The sequence below is a fragment of the Corvus hawaiiensis genome, chromosome 20, assembly GCF_020740725.1.
Source record: "Corvus hawaiiensis isolate bCorHaw1 chromosome 20, bCorHaw1.pri.cur, whole genome shotgun sequence".
In the NCBI taxonomy this organism is placed as follows: Eukaryota; Metazoa; Chordata; class Aves; order Passeriformes; family Corvidae; genus Corvus; species Corvus hawaiiensis.
Window position 1 is genome coordinate 7,706,581 of NC_063232.1, and position 20,953 is coordinate 7,727,533.

At 45.0% G+C, this 20,953-nt stretch overlaps 1 protein-coding gene across 1 annotated transcript in view; it reads right to left on the reverse strand.

The window, feature by feature from the left end:
• MYBBP1A (MYB binding protein 1a) overlaps positions 1-20,953 on the reverse strand; it is a 59,217-nt gene that overhangs the window by 33,899 nt on the left and 4,365 nt on the right. The window contains exons 8-23 of the mRNA XM_048324791.1: positions 20,738-20,855; positions 17,948-18,237; positions 17,190-17,297; positions 16,479-16,604; positions 15,542-15,745; positions 14,791-14,899; positions 14,306-14,393; positions 13,102-13,253; positions 12,271-12,360; positions 11,508-11,633; positions 10,631-10,795; positions 9,424-9,581; positions 8,442-8,576; positions 7,148-7,253; positions 4,787-4,918; positions 3,188-3,256 (exon numbers count right to left, since the gene is read on the reverse strand). Coding sequence (XP_048180748.1) covers positions 3,188-3,256; positions 4,787-4,918; positions 7,148-7,253; positions 8,442-8,576; positions 9,424-9,581; positions 10,631-10,795; positions 11,508-11,633; positions 12,271-12,360; positions 13,102-13,253; positions 14,306-14,393; positions 14,791-14,899; positions 15,542-15,745; positions 16,479-16,604; positions 17,190-17,297; positions 17,948-18,237; positions 20,738-20,855 — 2,176 coding nt within the window. The remainder of the gene's footprint in view (positions 1-3,187; positions 3,257-4,786; positions 4,919-7,147; positions 7,254-8,441; positions 8,577-9,423; positions 9,582-10,630; positions 10,796-11,507; positions 11,634-12,270; positions 12,361-13,101; positions 13,254-14,305; positions 14,394-14,790; positions 14,900-15,541; positions 15,746-16,478; positions 16,605-17,189; positions 17,298-17,947; positions 18,238-20,737; positions 20,856-20,953) is intronic.

Sequence of the window (20,953 nt, forward strand, 5' to 3'; positions counted from 1 at the left end):
CACACTATATAATGTTTTAAAGCTTAAACTATATATGTTTTAAAGCTTCTTTCGCTAAATTCTGCGTCAAGAATATATCTCCAAAACACCCTACTCTACAGCCAACACCCAGGCCAAAGAAAAGTGCCTCCCAAAAAGACAAGTAACACCCACCCATTAGCTACAAACACCTCCGTGTCTGTAAAGCCACAACACTGCTGCTGAGAGTTTGCTGTTCTCCAGGTTGTAGAGGTGACCAACTGAGGGAGACAGGACGCACAGAAAGGCTGCAGCAGTGCAAGACCTAGTTGCCTGGGTCATCAGCTACAGCCAACAGTCCACAGACAATCTTTTCCAATATTCTTGTACTGACTTCACAGAAGCTGTAATTTCATGTTAATGAGCACTGCCTCTGATGAAATAAATCACAGCTCTCACCCAGATACTCCTGCCCCTGAACAGACTGTCCCTGTGCCCTGAACAAGACCAGTGAATTGACTGAAGTTAACTTTAACATGGCAAAAGGGGGAAAAAAACTGTGTGTGCAAGGACAAGATAAATTTTCAGTCAAATCATCCTCCTGTCCCATTTTGTGACGTAAATGCACGAACACTTCGGCAGCAGGCAGACAGTGAGGTCCCCAGGGTCAGGACACATGGCTGGAGAGGCCAGACTGCTCCTCTCCAAGCCAGTGCCAGCTGAGCAGCATCTGAATGGCTCCTGCATTTCCTACAGGACCTTCTCTGTTACCACTGCCCAGAAACTGAGTTTGACAGACCTGCAGCAGCCCACAACAGCACGCACAGGAACAACACTGCACACACAGTTCAGGTTTGCTGTTTCTTGACCAGACCCCAGGCAGGCCCAGGCCTTGCTGTACACTGTGTTCTGCAAACCACCTCAGCCAGGTTGGTCCAGGGTAATCACTTAAAGATCACGTTTAACTTTACACTAGAGGCCCCAGCAAGAGCAGAGCTCCTTGAAGTAAGAGCTGGGCATGTAGGCCAGTGGCCACAAGATCTTGCTTAGAGGCTCTAAAAAGGTAGGGACCAGTCTGGCTGAGAGGAGACGTGGAAGAGACCCCCAGCCTCCATGCTGCTCTCACAACCTTCCCAGGTACATGGGGTGAGGAGGAAGGAACACCCGCCTCACATCCTCTTCACGAATCGCTTTTCATTTTGTTCACAACTACCTTAAAGCTCAACCTGAAGGTACATCTCCTCCTCCCCCAGGCTGGCTGGGACAGTGGCCAGCAGCCCTGCTGGGCCAGAGCAGGTTTCACTGCTGAACCCCACGGTTCATTATCAGCCCAACACAAGACACCTGCCCAGAGCTAAGCCTCCACCTTCCCATGCAGAGTATGGCTCTTCCCACCTGGCACGGCCCTGGGGACACCCTCCTAAAGGTATCTGCAGAGCCAAATCAGAATCCCAGTGGGATTAGCTGTCCACAGAGATGCAGCAGCCATATCCAGAACAATCACCACTAACAACAGGAGTGTCAGAACAGAAATTAAGCCTCCAGTCCCTGGGACTAAGCTAGTTTAATGATTAGAAGTCAATATTCAGGGCTAAAAGTGGAAGACCACCCCACTTGCCTCTCAGTCATCAGGGCTGGCCAAATTCAGAGTACCATGAGACCTTTGGTGTCTTCAGGACTCTGAGTTAGTACAGCCCTTTTGGAAGCTGAGTTCTTCCACCTCATTTTCCCAGAAGCTGCCAGGGAGAAGTTATCCCCCTGCCTTACCCACATCACTTTGCCATGTACACCCACCTAACCTGACTTCTACCCTACCCATTAGGATACCAGCAAAGCACATTTGCATTGAGAATCAGTGGGGAAATTTAATCGAAGACCTAACAAACTGGACATATGATGCTGGGAAGCCAGAATGCCTGAAAAGGAAGCACTGCATAAAAAATGTAAAGCTGCAACTCCAAGCTCCACAGGCTTTCGAGAGCTCACTCTCCATGTGCCTTTGTTTGAACAGCAGTATATCCATGTTCTGTACCCAGCTCCCACACACTCCACACGTCCTCCCCTACTCCTCCCACCTACAGGCAAACAAGCTCTGCAAACAAAGCTCAAGCAGCTTTGTGGAAGCCCTGGTAGAAGGACAATGCTATTCCCTGTGGAGAAGCAAAGATACCCACATAATGGAGCTGTCTGCTTGGGATGCTGTTCTGGTCGCTTGAGGATGGGATCAAGTATAGGCCTTACAATAATTTGTTATTTGTGTAACACATCCTTATTACCATCCACTGAAATTATTAATAGCTTAATTCACTCTTTTTTTTTTGTTTTGTTTGTTTTGTTCTTCTTTAAATCAAAGCCATTCCTGTTGGGTAAAACAGTCTGAACTGCAATTTACACTGACAATGTAAAACAGCCCTACTGTAAACACATACCTACCCCTTCACATTCCCTCCAATGATCAGAAACAATAAAACAGCTATTTATGAAACAGAAAGATCAATCTAGGATGCACTTCTGCAGGAGACAGACACAGGGTACAGCTGGGGGGTGGGAAAGTTTGAGACAGTGCTACTGGCCTAGAGGGGTTTTGGTTATTAACTGTGTGGAAGGCCCCCCCACTGCAGTGAAAATCCAGACAGGCCTCATTCCCTGCACCAGCAACACTGAGCTGTGCACTCACCCTGCAATGTTTTATTGATAAGGCCCCAGTAATTTTGTGTTAGTCAGGCACAGGCAACCAACCATCAAAAATCAGATCTGTGGCACAGGTGGTTTTAAACTAAATATAGCAACACATGGACTAGAAAATGCAGGACAGCTAGCAAGGCACAGAACCTGACCTCGAGGTAGCATGAGGAGGCAGGGATTACAGCATGGTCCATTAATACCAAGGAACATCTTACCAAGAAGGAAGTAATCAAGGAATAAGCAACTGGAGTCAATGCCTACCACCATCTGGTCTCAACCCTGAAAGCTGCAGGCAGTTTTTAAAGGAGATGCTACCAAAGAACCCCCATGATTGTGGATATATTGTGTGGCATTTCCACAACTTCACACACCTGAAGCAGCAAGGCAGTATTTGCAAAAGCTCTGGTCCCCCAGAAGCCACTTCCAAAACTGGGCAGCCCTAAAGGCATATTATAAACATATTAAAAATCATCTGAACTGCCATGTTTAAATGATTTCTCTGATTGACTGTTTTACAGCTTTGTTTGTTTACTTTCATTCTTACCTGCTGATGTTGCCTGGCTGCTGCTGTGATAAACTCAACAAGAGTATCTAATAACGGCTTACACATGATCTGTAACAAAGAAAGACACAGTCTCTTGTTAGTGGTTTGCTGACAGACAGGAGTTTGTTTTTCAAGCAAAATAGTCTATATTTTACACAGCTTCTTGAGTAAGAAGAAAATGACACAAGAAAGAGAAATGCCCAGAAATCAGCAACAGCTTATTTGAAAATTAACAGCTTTGTTCACACCACCTCTGAGTGAAATTTTGATCACAACAGAACACAGCAGCAAAACTCTTCACCTCTATTCACTTGGAAAAATCAGGCAAGTATTTTTCACCCCCTGTGTTCTGCTTACTGATGACTAAAGTCTGCATCTGGCTGACACTTTCTGTAGTGTCAGTTCACTTTGTGCAGAGCCCCAGTTCCAGGCAAAGGAGAAAACGTTGAGTTGTAGCCAGATGTGGACTGGTCTCTTCTCCCAGGGAACAAATGACAGGACAAAAGGGAAGGGCCTAAAGTTGCACCAGGGGAGGTTTACATTAGGTATTAGGAAAAATCTCTTCACTGAAAGAGTTGTCAGGCACTCACACAGGCTTCTCAGGGAAGCAGTTGAATCACCATCCCTGGAGGTATTTAGAAAGACGTGGATGTGGTGATTTTAAAAGACATTTCTACAAGGAACAGTCATATGGAATCCACAGGCTCTACAAACCTGCAGATGGGATCTTAGGTTTGCTGTCCATGTGGGCAACACACAACCTTGCTCTCCCTCCATTTCTCAAACTTACGTATGAGGCATCGTGGGCTGGTGTCCTAAGAAACCTGGCAAGCAGAGGAACTCTCTCCTGGATAGAGTCCCTCAGAGTCTGAAAGCATCTTCCCCCAGTTACACAAGCCTACAGCTCCTCCCACCCTCATGTCAGACATCAATTCTAAAAGGTTTCAAGAAAGGGCTTCTGGCAGCTGTCTCTAGCTTGCTCGGACCTAAAAATCCCTGAAGAATTGTATGACATTCAGGCCCAAGGCCTGTTTCTTAAAAACTGGCTGTCCTCATCGTGGAGACCAGCCCCAGGCATAGGTCAAGCTTGCAGGAAATACCTCAAACATTTCAGACACTTGCACAGTCTGAGTATCAGGCTTAGAGATTAGATTCCAATTAGACTTTACACTCCTCAGCCTTCTTGGAAGAAAACTGAGAAACTGAGCATGCAGTCGGAGCAGAGCTGGACAGGAGCTACACTGGTTGTTCAAACAAGGTGACCTGTGTTGCCTTTGTGCAAAATTTGCTCCTCCATCTTGTCTTGAATACTGGTAAAAAATTAGAGCTTCTTAGGCCATGTTTTAAAGAGCAGCCTTCTGTTCACCTGCTTTCTGCATGCAGTATCCCAGTCCAAACCATAAATAAGATCCTGGCCTCCTGCAGTGTTGCTATAAAAACATGCAGAATTAAGAGTCTGGTGAAGATCCAAGGAAACCTCACAGCAGTTTCAAAAGTCTGCAGTAAAGCAGAGAAGTTTCTCTCCCTACTTTCCCCAGAATTATAATCATACTTTGGAGCCAGCAGAAGACAACATAGCACACAGTCAGCAGCACTTACTGGGAAGCGTTTGAAGAGATCATGGAACATGGAGCATGTAAGGGGACTGTTCCGTTTACTAAGGAACTGGGTCAGTGCCTGCTGATAGATAACAGCCACCTTCTTCACATTCAAACAACCTGGGTTCAAAAGCTGTAGGGAAAAAACCAGAACAAAAGCTTTTCCAGTGAAACACAAGAATGAATCACTAACAATGAATAAATTAATTTTCATAATTTCTCAGAGATTTTTCCAACAACTAAATATACTTGAGATATGACACAGAACCATGAAGAAACAACCAAGTGGGCCCCAAATATGCTCTCCCAGGCACTGACAGCCATATGACCTTTTCACCAAAGGGCAGCACAGCTTCCTAGCAGGACTACACACACTCCATGTAGTGTGGGGGCTGTGCTCTAGGTTTGGGGTTGGCACATTTAATACACAAGGCTCACAGAGCCCATCCTGCAGTAGCTGGGCTGTGCACATGGTGTTCTCAGCTGAAGAGCTACTTGAATCTGTAGATTTTAGTGTACGTACGTATTTGTATCTACATACACTTAGCAGCTATGTCCAGGACTCCTAGGTACTCAGCAGACAAGCCCTAGCACTGATCAGGGATCCAGCAATTCCAAAACTGTGTCCATGCTCCAATATCCCCCTCTGGTGGGGAACAAGAACCCCAGACACATAGCAACCATTTGAGACCTGCTCAGGCTACATGGATCTAAACAAACAGGAGTCATTACACTGCATCCCAACGTTCCTGACTGTTCTCATATTGCCAGGGAAATACTGCTCTTTGGGAAGAGCGAAAAATTAGGGCCCAGGACGAAAAAGCTGTAATCTTCACAGTAGTGAACATGTGCCCAAGCAATTTTTCCTTGGCCCCATGGAAAGCTAAAGCCATGTTAACGTGGTGTCCCGTTCTCAGGTCAAACTCCCAGTGCTACTGCAGCTGAACACAGGCTAAAGTGGAACAAAGCAGATGGGTCTTGAAATGTGTGACCTCAGTTTTTCTAGCTGAGTGTCTCTACTTAGCACCTATTTGACACATGCATCTGCAGAGGAAAAAATTGATTCCTCCTTCTATGCATATATTTACTGTAAAAAACTTCTTCTATAGTTTTTCCATAAATTTGGCTACTGCATCCTAGTGTCTGCTCTAGTCCCACTTTCCTGCTTATTGAAAAGCTGCAAGTTAAGCTCACAAAGCACAGCTCACTGGAAAGACACCACACTTTTGTCTCTGGTTCCCCACAGCAAAACCTCCCTGGCCTCAAGACAATGTCAGCACCAGCAGCATCACACGAACTGAGCTGTCACTTCCCTCAAACCAGCAGCTCACATCAGTTACTGGCTCTGTCCCTGCCTGGTCAGGACCAGAGCTCTGCTCCCATTGGAATAAGAGGCTTCCCTGTGAAGCTGCATAAGGGTGCTGTGAAACATGTCTCACTACAGCCTCAAAGTCAAGTATGTTGTTCATATTCCCCCCAGAGCTCCCATTTTGTTTTTCTTTCACAAAAGGCCCAGCACTGCAGGAGCTACTTGGATTAACACCCTCGGCTTCTCACTAGCCCTAGAAACACTGGCTGTCTTTTCAGCCTCCAGTAATACATCAGTGTGTGTAATTTCCATGAGGGAGCTCCATTTCTTTTTCTACCCCAAAAGATGTCAGCAGGATTAAGGCACTAATTCCTGTGCTCAGTTAGAGGGGTTCAGCAGCAAGGTCAGGATCAGCTGGTGAGACTGAGACACTACTTGCTACGTTTCTAGTGGAGGTGACCGGAGTGGGCTGCCCAATATAAAGGGTCACCATACTGTGAAATGCAGCAGACACAGTAGGTGCTAGGGGATCAAGAGTAAGGGTCCCCTAGTAATGGACACCTGTAGCACAGTCAGATGAAGTCTCCCTCCGAACAACTACCACCAAAATCAGGGCTGCTCCACACACTCTTCACCCTTCACTCTTCCCCTTAGACCAAACCTCAGGGGAATAAGAATTTACTCTCATCCACATCTGTCTCTTCCTGCTCCTCAGCACCCTCTGGAAAAAAACTCAGAGTGACTGCCAGGACTTTAATGGAAAAAACAGCAAATCAGGGAGGAGAACAGCACAAATACACATCAGGCTTCTTTGGACAACCTGGATCCACTGAATCAATTGCCCGTGTGCCTGTGGGCAAGCAGGCACTGAAAGGCAGGAGGGTGAGAGCCAGAAAGGGATGGGGAACTTTCCAGTGTTATGGAAATCATGTAGACAGGTACCTGCAAGCAGCAGGCCCAGTGACAATGAACGAGCAAGGCCCACTCAGCAAAACCAGGTAATGCAGCTTTACTGGCAAAAAGCACATCCTCAGGAGCAGCCTCATGTCTTACCTGACACGCCTGCTTCGCCCTGCTGTCACTCTGTTTCTCTGGCTCAGGGGGAGGCAGAGTTGATGCTGTGTTTCCTTTCAACACTTTCAGCAGGTATAATGAGGCACTATAGAAGAAAAGGGAAGAACACAGCAGTTACCACAGTGCCACAGTGCCACTGCAAAGCCACCTGAGGGCAGAGGCCAAGCAGCGCAGGCAGCTTATTCTGTAGCAAAGATGGTTACAGAATTTGCGAGGGCCCCTTCTCTCAGTCTAACCCACTCTGGCCAGACCTAAAGACAGAGAAATCTTAGGAAGCTGAATCATTATATTATTTACTGTTTTCACAGTCAGATATGCCCACTATCAGCCTGGTTTCCTCAAGCTCAAGCTTTTGCACTGCTGGAGGAGCCTGCACAGCTCAGCCAGTGCTGCAGCATGGCCTCTCAACCCCAGCTGCCACGTGCTGGAGAACTCAGGCATATCCATTGGGAGAGCGTGCAAACCTCTGCGCTTTTGGAAAACGCAGTATTTACTGCGCACTGCTCCACTGAGGACTGCCACTGCTGGGAAGCTGTCAGGGAGCCATGCAGCACACACAGCCAGCCCTGTGCTGCCAGAAGTACCACGGTTCCTGCACAGCCACGGGGCAGATGTGCTGCAGAGCCAACACTGTCCAGTGACACTATGCAACATGGTACCCACTGCACACACAGCTGAGTCGAAAAATCCCAGACTGAGTATGAAAGTCCTCATGAAACTGGCTGCATGTCACAAGAGAGCCTGCTGGTAAATGGCACTCCCATTTACACCATGGAACAGCAAGAACACTCAACTTTCTAACAAATACGTATCTGGCTTATCCTAATTTTCCTGTGTTCTACAGCAAAGGAGAAAATACTGGTATGTACAGTCAGGACTTGATCACTATTGTCCTCATTGTGCTATCATGGAGACAGTAAACACTGCATTTAAAGAATAATCATCACAGGTTGACTAGGAATTACACTCATCCCCCACTGAATCACACACACTGCATTACTCCCAGAAGAAGCCACAAGAAAGCACTTCCCACCAGCCACAGCAAAGCTGTACCAGACCATTTCTGTATCACAGAAGCTATAAAAGACAACCACCAAAAAACAGACATGCTTGAAAATGCTTCAGATTGCCAGGAGTGACTAGTCCTTATGTAAGACACAGATGCTGGTACCGAGCCTTCTGCGAGGCTCTCGCTTCCCAGACTCTTAACACACAACACCACACCTGCTCAGATCTCCCAGCATCAGCAGAGATGCTCCTTATGAACACTCACCTGAAGTAATAGAGAGCCACTGCAGAGTCGGTGTGCTTGCAGGCTTTCTTGACAAGTCTTTGCACTAAAGCGTGCACATCTTCTTGCAGGGAGGCCACTCTCTTGCAGTACTGCTTATTGCGGCACAGCGAGTTCCTGCACAGCATTAAAACAAACCCAAAGCCATTACCTACAGAGAGAGCTCTAGGGAACAGATGGCCAGGAACACTTATCACTTTATCAGGGTGAGTGAGAACAAAACCAGAACACACTGAGTGATAAGAAACAATGCTAGCTGTGGGCAGCACGTGGCTGTGGCAAGAAGGGTGAGAACACTTAACCACTCTTCACCTTCAAGCACAAATATAGGCATCAGAGCTGACTTCCCTTCAGAGCTCCCACAAAGGGGACTGGCTACCTCAAACCTTGTTACTTCACAACTGCTTCTCAACTGGGGCAAGAGAGCAGCACTGAAAATGCTTTAGAGAGTGCTGAGGATGTCAAGAAGTGGTGCACAGAGGACACACGTGATACAGAATGCATTAAGTCTGTCTAGCTGGTGTCATCCCTCACTTCTGGCCCTGAACAGAGGATTTGCACTCTGCCTGTCTCAGAAATAACTTGTTGAGTGTTTGTTCCAGCCACAGCAGCAATCCTGTAAGCCTTGGGAGTTGTTGCATGTCAGACTCAGAGGCCAGAGGCCCACGGAGGTATTCAGTGACATGGCTCCATACCTGCAATACCTGTGTTAGTTCCTGAGGCTTCCACCTGCAAACAGGTTTGACACTTGAAGTCCTTTAGCCTAGAAAATCCAGACCCTAATTCCTTTCCTGCAGGTTATAACTAAGCACTGTGTATATGTGTGGTGCTTGTAATCTAACCCTACACAACCTATAAGCATAGCAACTGCCTTCAGCCTTAGGCCAGCTCCTGGTCTTCAACCAATACCACAGCTGTTTATCAAAAGCCATTGTCTATTATCTGGAGGTCTAAGGATACTTACTTGAAGATACTGGCTGTTTTCTGGAGGAAGTCAACCTCCTGCTTGTCAGAGTCTGAGCTCATGCACTGTTCAATTAGCTGAAGCAGTGGCTCAATGATATCAAACACCAAGGGGTTCTCTGCTTGCTTAACCAGGAACACATCGATCAGATCCAACACCTGCAATCACAGAGTTGCTGACGTGAGGAGTACAGCAGACAGTGAAACAAGATGGATTTACCTAGAGCAGCTACCAGTAGGCTATGGAGCAGCTGGAAGGGGCTGAAGAAAATTATTTGCAGCTGAGATCTGTACACATTCTGGTATCATTTGTACAGTTAGGGCATGGGAAACTGGAAATTAAAATTTGAAACTGAGGATTAAGAGTTGTCTGTTGGCTTCAACTTTATTTCATGCAGTGACACCATTTAGAAAGAACAGTTACAAGAATCAGTGTCACCTGGCCAGACCTGCAGCCACTCTAACCTGGCACAGGTCCCTGTCAGCACCACTGACTGACAGCTCTCACCCCTGCAAGCCCCTCTTGAATTCCAGACAGTACATTAGCATAAAATCAGCCTTTTTCATAAAATAGCATCAGAAGGGAAACGAAGTAGAGCCACTGGCTCACTTCACTGTTCAGCCTTCACCTTGGCTAACCTGACTACTGACTCCCACTTCTGTCTGGGAGCGGCTGGAGTTGTCCCTGGATGCTGGAATGTCCCAGAAGGTCCATGCTGACGCCAGGCGGCCTGAACTCAGCATTACAGTTACAACCAACCAGGGCGTTTATTACAATCCCCCCTGATTTTATGGGCATAACAAGCCAATAAAAGCTTATGCTGCAAAATGACCCGAGGCATTTTATGCCCGTCTCACTAAGGAACACCAAGCTTGTCCAGTTTACAAAAACTGACAAACCTCTTTGGGTAGCTGCAGGAAAGGATCTTATAAATTTAAGCATTTCAGATCAGCAAATGAAAACCACGGTGAACTTCTTGACAGCACAATCCTGGTTTTTAAACAGGCCTGTGAAGCCTCAGTCACTGATCCCAACAGTGGCGTGCCAGGTGCTGTACAAAGCCAGAACAATCCAGTCCTAGCTTCCAGGAGCTCACAATATATGTGAATGTCCAAGCTGTTCAGTGTTAGGTAGCTCACCGCATGCATAGACTTCAACTAACATGCTACTAAGCCAGAGGTCTTCACACCAAACACTTCTCTCCCACCTTAGCCTTGAAATCCCTCCGTAGAATCTTCTCTTTCCGCATTCTGTCTTTCTCATCTTTCTTCGCCTGGATCCGTTTCTGCTGCTCAGCAAAAAGGGCTGAGATGTTCTTGTCAAGAGCCATCATAGCCTCATCATCCAGCTCTTCATCACTCTTATCTCCTTCCTTTTGATTTTAGAAGACAAAACCCAACTCATCAACTCATATACTTCAAAAAGACAGGGGGGAGGGAACCAGAGCCAAGACCACACTCCAGTAGGGATATAGTTAACCCAGAATAATACTGCAGGGAAGGAACACAGATGCTCAGGCCCATGAGAAATCTCACTTATATTTCCCATCAGGTAATCTGGCTGCACAGCACTAACATGTTGAGAGGATCAGAAGAGGAAAGAGGCTGAAGTTTTGACCTGACTCTCTCTGTGCTGTTTCTCCTTCAGTAAAGCGTTTCATATGTTCCTAAGTCTGCAACCTTTATGGGAATCATTAAACCAAACTCTATCACTGCTACAGTAACTCTCCAGAGTAGCCTTCAAGGAACACTCCTCCACACAGGCCAGCCAACACACGGAACAGTATCTCAGTGCTTTAGTTCACATCAATCTCATTTATTACAGGCAGGAGCACAAGCTGTGTCAGGCTAGACTGGACAAGCTAAAGTACTCAAGGAACATAAAGTGCTCTTAGGAACAATAAATAAAAGAACAAGTGACTTATTCCCACAGCTCACCTTAGATCCTGAGCTGTTTTAAGTGCCATACAAAGATGGCTGCCAGGGCTGTGACTCCATGAGTTCAGGCAGGATGTGGGTTACTAGATTATCTCCCACCACCCCAAACTCCTGCTATCTGTATCAAGGTAGGCAGTAAAAACATACCAAAGTATTCCCTGCTTGGAGAACTTTCATCAGCTGACTGCGAAAATTATCATCAACTTCTTCACTCTCCTCATCTCCACTGTCAGTGCTGTCTTCATCCGAGGAATCCTCACTTCCTTCCTCATCCTAAGGAAGGAAAGTTCATCTCCTGAGCCCACCATACAAGATGAACTCAATTCTCAGAAGTGTCACTGTTCAGAAATAAAAACTCAACCCTCCCCTCCCCTACTGCTTTCCTTCTAGCCCTCAGGTTCAAGTACAGACACCTCAGATAATGGGGTATCATGTCTCCACAAGAGCTAAAAGTGGAACATAATACAGACTTCTCTGTCATATTAAATAAGTATCAAAGAGAAGCTTCCAAGGAACAGCTCCCATGTGACCCTCCTCTCTGCCGATGCCTGTGACTTGAATCTCTACAGTCCTTAAAAGAGTGAGATCTGGAATCCGGCTGGCTGTGCATCACAGCCACGATTCTGTCTGTGGCTGCCAAAAGGAGAGGCCTGTGCTCATTCTAGGATGCAGCTATTTCTTCTCAGAAAGGCATCTATTCAACCAGCCACACCTACAACAGCAGGCCAAGAGACTCAAGCATGCACTTCCAACAAGCCATTTGTGTGTTGCACCTTTAAAGTAAATCTTAATAGAGCGACAGCTGTTTTCCTCAAATACAAAAATGATGTTAATCTCTTACCACAGCTCAGGAGAAACATTATACACTAAGGATATGAAGAGTGTTTGTCACTGGCAATGGCACAATTACCATGTCCTGTGAAGATTTCGTCTTTTTGTTCGATTCTTCCATCACAACGACTGCACTTTCTTCATTTTGCTCTTGGTTAGGGTCAAAAACCTACCAAAAAAAAATGCACTTGTGTTTTTTCAATGTTTTGTTTTAAAGCATTTCTTGTGTACAACAGACAGAAATTTCAGCACAGTAAACCAGCTAAATAACAAAATTTTAAGTGAGGACATTAAGTTTCTGCTTGTTAACATGCCACGGTCTTTCTGTAAGTAACAAAAAATGTGGAGAAAACTGAAGAGGCCAGTGGCATCGCACATCTTGGTTTGTTACAAATGAAGCAGTTGGTTCATTGCAAAGTACCTGACAGCCCATCTTTGCAATCCACACATTACTTTCTCAGTAGACACCGCACTTCTTAGTGGTACAACCAACTCAGATTTTTAGTGTCACTTATTTTTAGCACATCTATGAAAAAACCACCTTTCTAGAAAAAAGAAATGCTACCATTTATACTCACTTGTAAGATCTACCAGTTATATAAACTGACCCAGGAATTTCTTCAGCCTAAAACTACCAAATAATACAGCTTAAAGTTAGCAGATCTCAAGCTCCTGTAAAAAAACAACCAAACAAAAAAACCCAAGAAACAAACTCCTCCTCCACAAAAACAAACAAAAAAAAGCCCCAACTCTCTCTAAACTACAGTTCAAATTCAGTAGCACACATCGTCGGACATTTCCTAAATCAAGTAGACTTTAAATTAAACCCAAAATCGAGACGTGCTAGTACACACATCTGTTAGAGACAAAACAGGCAAACAGTACAAGGCCCTGCTAGTGCCTCACTTACGTCCAGGATCAGCTGCAAGCCCCTCTTGGTCAGGTTGGGGCATATCCATACAAACACACTCTTGGAAATCCGACGTAAGAGGAGGCTGGGCTGGGCAAGGAGGGAGAGAAGGATTTCCACCATCACTTCAACCCATCCTGGCTCTGAGATGTCTGCACAGGAACAAACAAACAATGACAGGAAGAGGCATTGGTACATCAGTAAGAAACTACAGAAAAATTCACCAAGGAATAAAAAATAGAATTGTCCTTCTAGCTGACTCTTCAAAGTACCCACTCAGCAACACAGACCAGAAGGCTGGGAGGGAGAAACTACAGGGAGAAACATGCTTGAAATGGTCTTTTGACCACTGCAAAGCCTTACCAGGTAACAAGAGCTACTATTTATTAAATCATTACTTAGATTAGCAGTTCTGCAAGTCCCATGACACCTGCTTGGCCACAATAAAGCAATTAGCAGCTGGTCAGCAAAAGTATACGCATTTTATAGTGTTTTCAATGAAATCAGAAGTCGCAGCAGCCCATGAAAAGTGATGGCATTTGAAATTCGTCCTTTAGTCCAAAAGTTTGGAAATCCTGATCTACAACCAACCAAACCACCAAAGAATTACAGCTTTTATTTTCACAGTGCCCTCAAATTGATTTACGCAGATTTCAGGAGAACAAGACCACAGCTGGGGAGGAAATCAAAAGATCAAGCCAAGTTTTTTCCTGGTCAAGTCCCAACATAGAGGACCCACAGGCCCCAAACAAGGATCAGCCTCCATCTCCAAACATGCTGTGTATGCACCCAGGACACACTTAGTTTGCTCAGAACTCAAGCAAAGAAGAAAACATGTTTCATGCCTGCTAGGTGTTCGAGCCCACAGCTTTGCCAGGCAGACACCACCAGTTCACCACCAGTCAAGCTCATGGCCCACACAGAACAACAACTCAAGAGTGAACTCCCTTGGAGTGCTCACCCAAACAAGGGTGGCTGTGGAGCTCAGCTCTCCTTTCTGAGGCACACAGGAACACAACCCCCTGACAGAGAGCTGGAGCAGAAGACTTAGGCATGGAAAGAGAATGAAGAAGGGATTCTACTGGGGGTAAGTGCATCAAGCCAGAACCAATGCAGAGTGCTTCACTAATGCAGAACTGCCATCTTCTGTCTTTGACAGACCACTGCCAATCCCACTCCCTTTCTTTCTGCAGGAAGGACTCACCAGTCTTCTTCTTCTTGGCTTCTTTGCTGAACGCCCTCTCTGTGCAGCTCAGAAGGTCACTCAGAACATCCACTGTTTCAGACTGATTCTGTTTGATCACAAGCAGACAGTAAAGGCTCAGAATTCCCCACTACCAACAACAACAGAAGGAATATGCTCCAAATCTAAGGACCACTCTAAACAGGTACAAATATTACAGTCAACTACTATAACTCTTTTGCAGAAAAAAACCATGAAATTAAGTAAAAATTGCTCCAGTCAGCAGCAAATCAAGGGCAGAACTAATGCTCAGGCCAAGCTTTGCCCCTTACAGATCTATGGGTAGTGTAAGAATCACAGTTTATTAGCTGCCAGTTGCCCATTTTCAGAAGCCAGAGGTTCTGAAAGGCTGGATCTCCGAACACAGAGAAACTCCCCATCTTGGTGTTCAGAAAGGCAGCTATCAGCATGTTTTATACCACAGAAATATTCTTCAGAGGTCTTACCTTGAAAATATGAATGGCCATTGAAAGCAGAAGTTGTTGGAAAGCACCAACTTTGGCACTGTCTGATTTGTTTTCCTTCTTCTGCAGATTCTTCACAGACTGAAGTGTTCTGAAGAAAGAAACCTCTCTGAGTTTTTCGCAATTACAACAGCAATCTTCTCATATGATCAGACTAAAAATGTGACCAAAACTGTAGTACTGTTTTGTGTAGTTGACATTTAATTTATTGGCATTGGATACACATATGGTACACAATCTTAACCCAATAACGGTATCTCACTGAATGTGGGTTATAAAAAAACAGCACTTGTGCACAGACTGCATTCCTAATACCACAGCCAAGGCTAGACCTTTACAGAAAACTGAACTCAGAAAAGAGTCATTGAGAAGTTTGTACAAGCATTATTAGGAGAAAAGATGAGCAGACTGTTACAATCGTGTCTGGGAGAGCGACTATGAGCAAAAACAGAAAAGGACACAGCTATCACATAATTAACACATAGAAGGAAGAGGAAGAAAGGAATGGGGTGAAAAGAAACAGAAAGATACTCCGAAACCCAGGCATGGGTGCAGGATACTCAGAGGAAAGAAAAAGAACTGCCAGGGCCTGTGAAATGGCTGTGCTACAGCAACCAGAACAGCAGGAGGCAGAGAGAATACGTCTACTACTGTCCCAAAGAGAGACCAAGACCACGGCTTTCCCACCTTTCTCACTTCACCAGTCTAGCACCCAGTTTCCCAAGGCTCTCACCTTTCCCAGATATCCCTCTGTTCCTTGGTAAAAGGTTTCACAGTTTTGACATGCTCACTGGAGAGCAGCTTGTTGGCATATTCAACAAGAAGAAAGACCCACAGCTTCCCATCTGCAGTCACACCATGGACGTGCTTCTCTCTCAAGGCTGCAGCCTTTGCTGTATCCCCCAAAACAGGCAGGGTGTTTAATGTCTGAAGTAACCTGCAAAGAAAGACAGCCAGCATGTTACTGTCAGAGGAACCAAATGGCCTGCTCCCACTTTCCAAAGTAACGCCCACCAGCAAAGCGCACTCATCCTACAGCTCTGGGCACTCACTGCCACCCAGACTGACAGTGCCCAACTTTCAACCCACACATGTACACAAGACAGTAATGTAGAGCTCATTATCTTTGTGGACCCAAGCACATCTGGTGCTCTCAAGGATACAATTAATCTCAGCTGTTTCCCACTCTGTGTCCCACCATGTCCTTTGCTTTCCTTCTACTGAGGTTTGGCAATCATCTAAAAACATCTATTACCAACTCTATCTCCCTTAGTACAGGGAGGGCTGTGGAGTCACCAGCACCTCACACACAGAGTGGGCAGAAAGCCAACAGCCACAAGCACAACCCCAGCACCTCCCTCTTGGGTCCTTCCCCTTCCAGCTTGCAAGAGGCAATGGAAATACTATAGGAAAAAGCAGTATGAGCTCAACTCCACATCTGCCATATCATCTCACACATACACATCAGATTTGCCATGGACAAAACATGGATCTTTGAAAAATCCATTCAGGATCTCCTTAAAAAAAGCCATTCCCTGGTGCTGGAGTCAAAGAAATCCTCCAAAAGCAGCCTACCATTCCAAACGTCTTGCCTCACCATTCACAAGCTGATCTCATCCTCAGGAAAAAAGAGAAATTTCCAAGCTTAAAGCACACAATCAAATACTTACCCAAAGAAGTAGTTTTCTGTCTCCATATGATCCTGTTCATTTAAGGGCTCTGATGGAAGGACACTCGCCTCAGCTATCTGGGAATTCTTTTTCTTAGCAACAAAGAAAGCATGGAAGAAGCAAAACCTAGAATAGACAGAAATAGGAACAAAATGAAAACCCAGATTGGTCATAACAAAGCAAAATCAGCCCATGTGTGCAAACCAAACAGCGCCACATTCAAGAAGTCCAAGCACTGAAAAAAACCACTATTTACAATGAGACCCTTTTCTCGAGATACACAGGGTAAAGAAGAGAAGAAGATGCTCAGGACTTCACAAAAGTGAAGCACCAACACTTAAGGCCACAAAACACAATACTCAGACTGTCAGATGTGGATCATATTCTCCAAGACACTTTAAGTGACAGATAAATACCTATTAAGACCTGATGTTACAAGTAAAATCTTCAAGCAGTTTAGGCAAGTAGGAATGGAAAATTTATGGAAAACAAAGAGGACTAATGTGGTTTTAAGTGACAACTACTTACGGCACAGGTTAGTCCAATTATGCAGAAGGTATTTTGAAAACACAATATAGTCTCCTAAATTATTTATTATGGAGCATTTCCATTACTGGATTTTCCTAGTGTCATGGGGACAGCTTATCTGGAATACTGCTGTTGAGCTAAAAAGAATTATCCCAAACACACGTGTCTTTACATCAGTCTCACCTGGCAATGTCCATCACAAGGCTCTCTTCTTTTTTCGTTGCACTTTCAGTGATGCTAACCAGTCGGTGGATGATCCATTTTCTCAATCGAGCAGCCTTCTGGTGTGCTCTTTGAATAAGAAGGTGGGTACCATCAGCAGTCTGAACACTAACCCAACATAAATACACACCACACAATCCACTGCATCAAGAGGTGACTTTCAGATATTTAGAGGCTTTACACTAGAATTGGCAAAGTTACGTAGTAACAAAGCAACAGGTACAAAAGAAGAGATATAATCTTCTCAAGTTTGCCTTTTACTATGCAAAAGGTAATCTATTTACCCCACAGAGATTCTGCAGGTGAGCAAAAAGCACTTCAAGAATTGCAGCAGTCAGTAGAGTGAGGTTTATAGGTGCACAGGTAACACATAACCTGGCCTGAGTGCCAGTGTGTCTAATACAGAGATAAAAGAGAGGCACAATTCCTACAAAGACCTGAGAAGCTGTAGTGAAAGAGGAAATCATGGGACATATTCTCCAAAGCAAATGTCAGGGCTAGAAAAAGAAGAGAAAAGGCTCTTTTGGTGATCCAGTCTGCTTTGGGCAGGCTGGCTGGTTTTCACTATGCTTGCAGAATTTGCAGGATTGAATTTTGTCCCAGCAGAAGAGTCAGATGCTGGGGCTAAACTTTCTGAGACCGAGCAAATAAACGATTGTCAACTCATGGCAAGGGAACCAGCAAATGCTGAGAAGAAGGTGCAATACCCATGTACTCACATGTCTGCATTTTCCCGGTTCTGTTTTTGCCGGTTACTTGAGAAGTCTAAACAACAGTCCAAGTCTGGCCTGAGGAACATGTCTTTGAGCCAGCAGATGTATTTTTGCAAGGCCACTGCCTGCAGATGTCTGACTACCCTGGAAGTACTCAACAACACTGGCTTCCCTTGATTGGTAAGGGTAGAGAAGCCCATCATCACAGCCAGCTGCCTCTCTGGGTCATCGCAGCCACTCAAAAAGGTATCTATATATCCCTCCATCTCTGTAGCAAACTTAAATCCCTGTGGAAACTGAAAAACACGGTCAAAAGAAGCAGGTTAGGAACTTCATACTCAGCCTGAGTGGCTCTGTAAATACAAATCATAGAATCATAGAATGGCCTGGGCTGGAAGGGACCTCAAAGTTCATCTCATTCCGACTCCCTGCCATGGGCCTGAAGGGACAACTTCCACTAGATCAGACTGCTCCAAGCCCCATCCAACCTAGCCTTGAACACTTCCAGTGTAAATCACATGAAAGAATTTGGCTGCAGTAAGTAAATTAAAGTCACATGCCTGAATATTTGTCCTAAGGCTTACAGTCAGTCATCAATTTCACCTCATGGTATTCCTCTCACAGCAGCAGCCACTGTAAGCAACCACAGAATCCTGCCATGTACCAACATCAACCTTGTAACTTGCACCTTCCAGAACAGTGAGGCTTCAGTAGACTGACCACATGCTGGTCAGTGCAACTAAGCTCTCAGGCTGATCAACTCTTTACTTTGTGTGGAAGTTCCAGGGTGTTTCTCACATCATCTGCCTTAGAGTTTCCCTAGATTTGGAAATTCCCCACCATCAATTCCAGTTTCATCTAGCAGCCCTGGAGCCTGCTGACCTACAGGGGTTAGAATAAATGCCACCTCCTCTCCCTGGTGTCTCAGAAGCATTGAGGCATTCTGAAAGGAGGGGGAGTTGATATGTTTTAGCTTAAACTCAAACCCTGAAGTGTGGCTGTTTTGTGCTAAGTCTTATCTTCGGTCCTGCCACTGCCCCACAAGCCATACAGCTGGCAGGCTGCTGGCCTTGGACACTGTCCAGCAGCATAGAGACGACCAGGACATGTCCCATTTCACCATGCATCCCAATCCCTTACAGTCTTTCATAGCCCACAGTGTTCAATCCCACTCAACTTGTTCTGGAAAAAAAATATATGCTTAACTGGAGAAATCTCAAAGAGGCGGTTTCATTCCAGAAGTCCAACACATCTTTTTTTAAATTAATAAAACAACTTGTTTGATCTACTGTCACATTCAATACAGTGACCTAGCAGGAGCAAAACAGTAATGAAAGTCTAGGGAACACTGTTCTTTCAAATAAAGGAGCTATAAACTTGTAATTAACTACAAATCCATCCAATTATAACATAAATAGCCCTGAAAGAGATCTCAGAAAAAACACAATCTAGCAAGCTCCTGCTTCTACTGTTGGAGAACTCAGTACTTGTGCACCAATATGAAAACCGGGAGAAAAACTCCAGGAAAGACACTGTAAACAGGCTAATAGCTCTCAACAGAGGGTTCAACAATCACCTCTCAAGAAAAGCGAATCAGGTTTATTTGCTCCCTTATTGATAAAGTAGAATCAGGAGGATAACTGCCAGTAGATATCAGACTCCAGCTTTGTCTAGTTCCATCTCCAACAATCACCAGAATCCCATAAGGAAGTGCAAGGTAACAGCATTTACTTCCCAAAACAACCTACCTATGTCAAGAAACAAAACAAAATAAACCCCAAAACCAGAATCTAATTCAAACGAAGATCTTTTCTACTCTCTCATCATCAACAATATTAGGAGCATCTCCTTCCATTTAGTCTCATTATCTTCACAGGATTTGTACACTTCAGACAGGAACCAAATTAACAAATTTTTGATGCACATGGAAGAGCACAGCCTAATTTACTGTGCAACAAGCACAAAAAGTAAGAAATAGGAAAACTACTAAGCCAGTGGATAAATCCTGGAGAAAGCTTGGTCCATTTAGGCAGGCACCATGGTACGCAGTATTTGCAGAGCAAACCCACGCATCTATTGCTGCTTTGATAACAGAACAAAAAGATCACACAGACCTATTTCTCCCCAGAGACAACAACTATTTTTGGGCCCACATGAGGAGGTTTGGGATTGCGTTACCACAAAAAGCCAAGCTAAAACCTATTTTTATCAGTATTTCCCTTTTATTTTTCCTCCATTTATTACCGGGTCATGTTGTTTGCTGGCTTCCCAGAAGGGAAGGAGGAAGAGGAGTTCCAAAATCCAAGTCCAAATAAATTTTGTGCTTAAACCTCAGATGTGCTTAGTGAAACAAGCACTAACAAACAAAAGCACGAGTCGTCCCTTTTTGTCTTTGTGTTCCAATGTTCATGCGACACCCAGCACAATGATAAACAAAAAGGAGCTTCTGGATACACAAAACCAAAGGGACTGTTAAAGGATGCCACATGACACTGTCAATTTGCTGAGGGCTGCCCTTCCTCTGCTTCCCCCATCATTAGAGCTTTCTCGGCAGCGGCAATGAAAGCAGGTGGAGCAGTGCTGAACAGTTTCCATTCCCTTAAAATAGGCAATGACAATCAAACACAGGCTATACTCAGTCCACTGCAACCAGTGGTCAAACAATAACCTTGCTTTTCATAAGAGTTCAAGGTCTAAAACTACATAAACTTTTTTTTATACAAGATGATTTGAAACTAGAAGTGGGGCAGAGAACTTGTGCTCAAGACATGGCCTTTAGCTTGTTCAAAGACCTACCTGAGTCGCTACCACGTGTTCTCCATAGTGCAGCATCACCTTCCCTTTGAGAACCACCTGCAGCTGCTCCATGGACAGCAAGGGGAGAGCACTGCCCAGCAATCGGTAGCACATGTAACTGAGTGGGAACAAAGAACATTCCCTCAGGCTAAGGCACAGCAGTAAATCCACACACAGGGGTAAGACAAAGAGGGAGTGCTGGGGCAGGCTACAGGA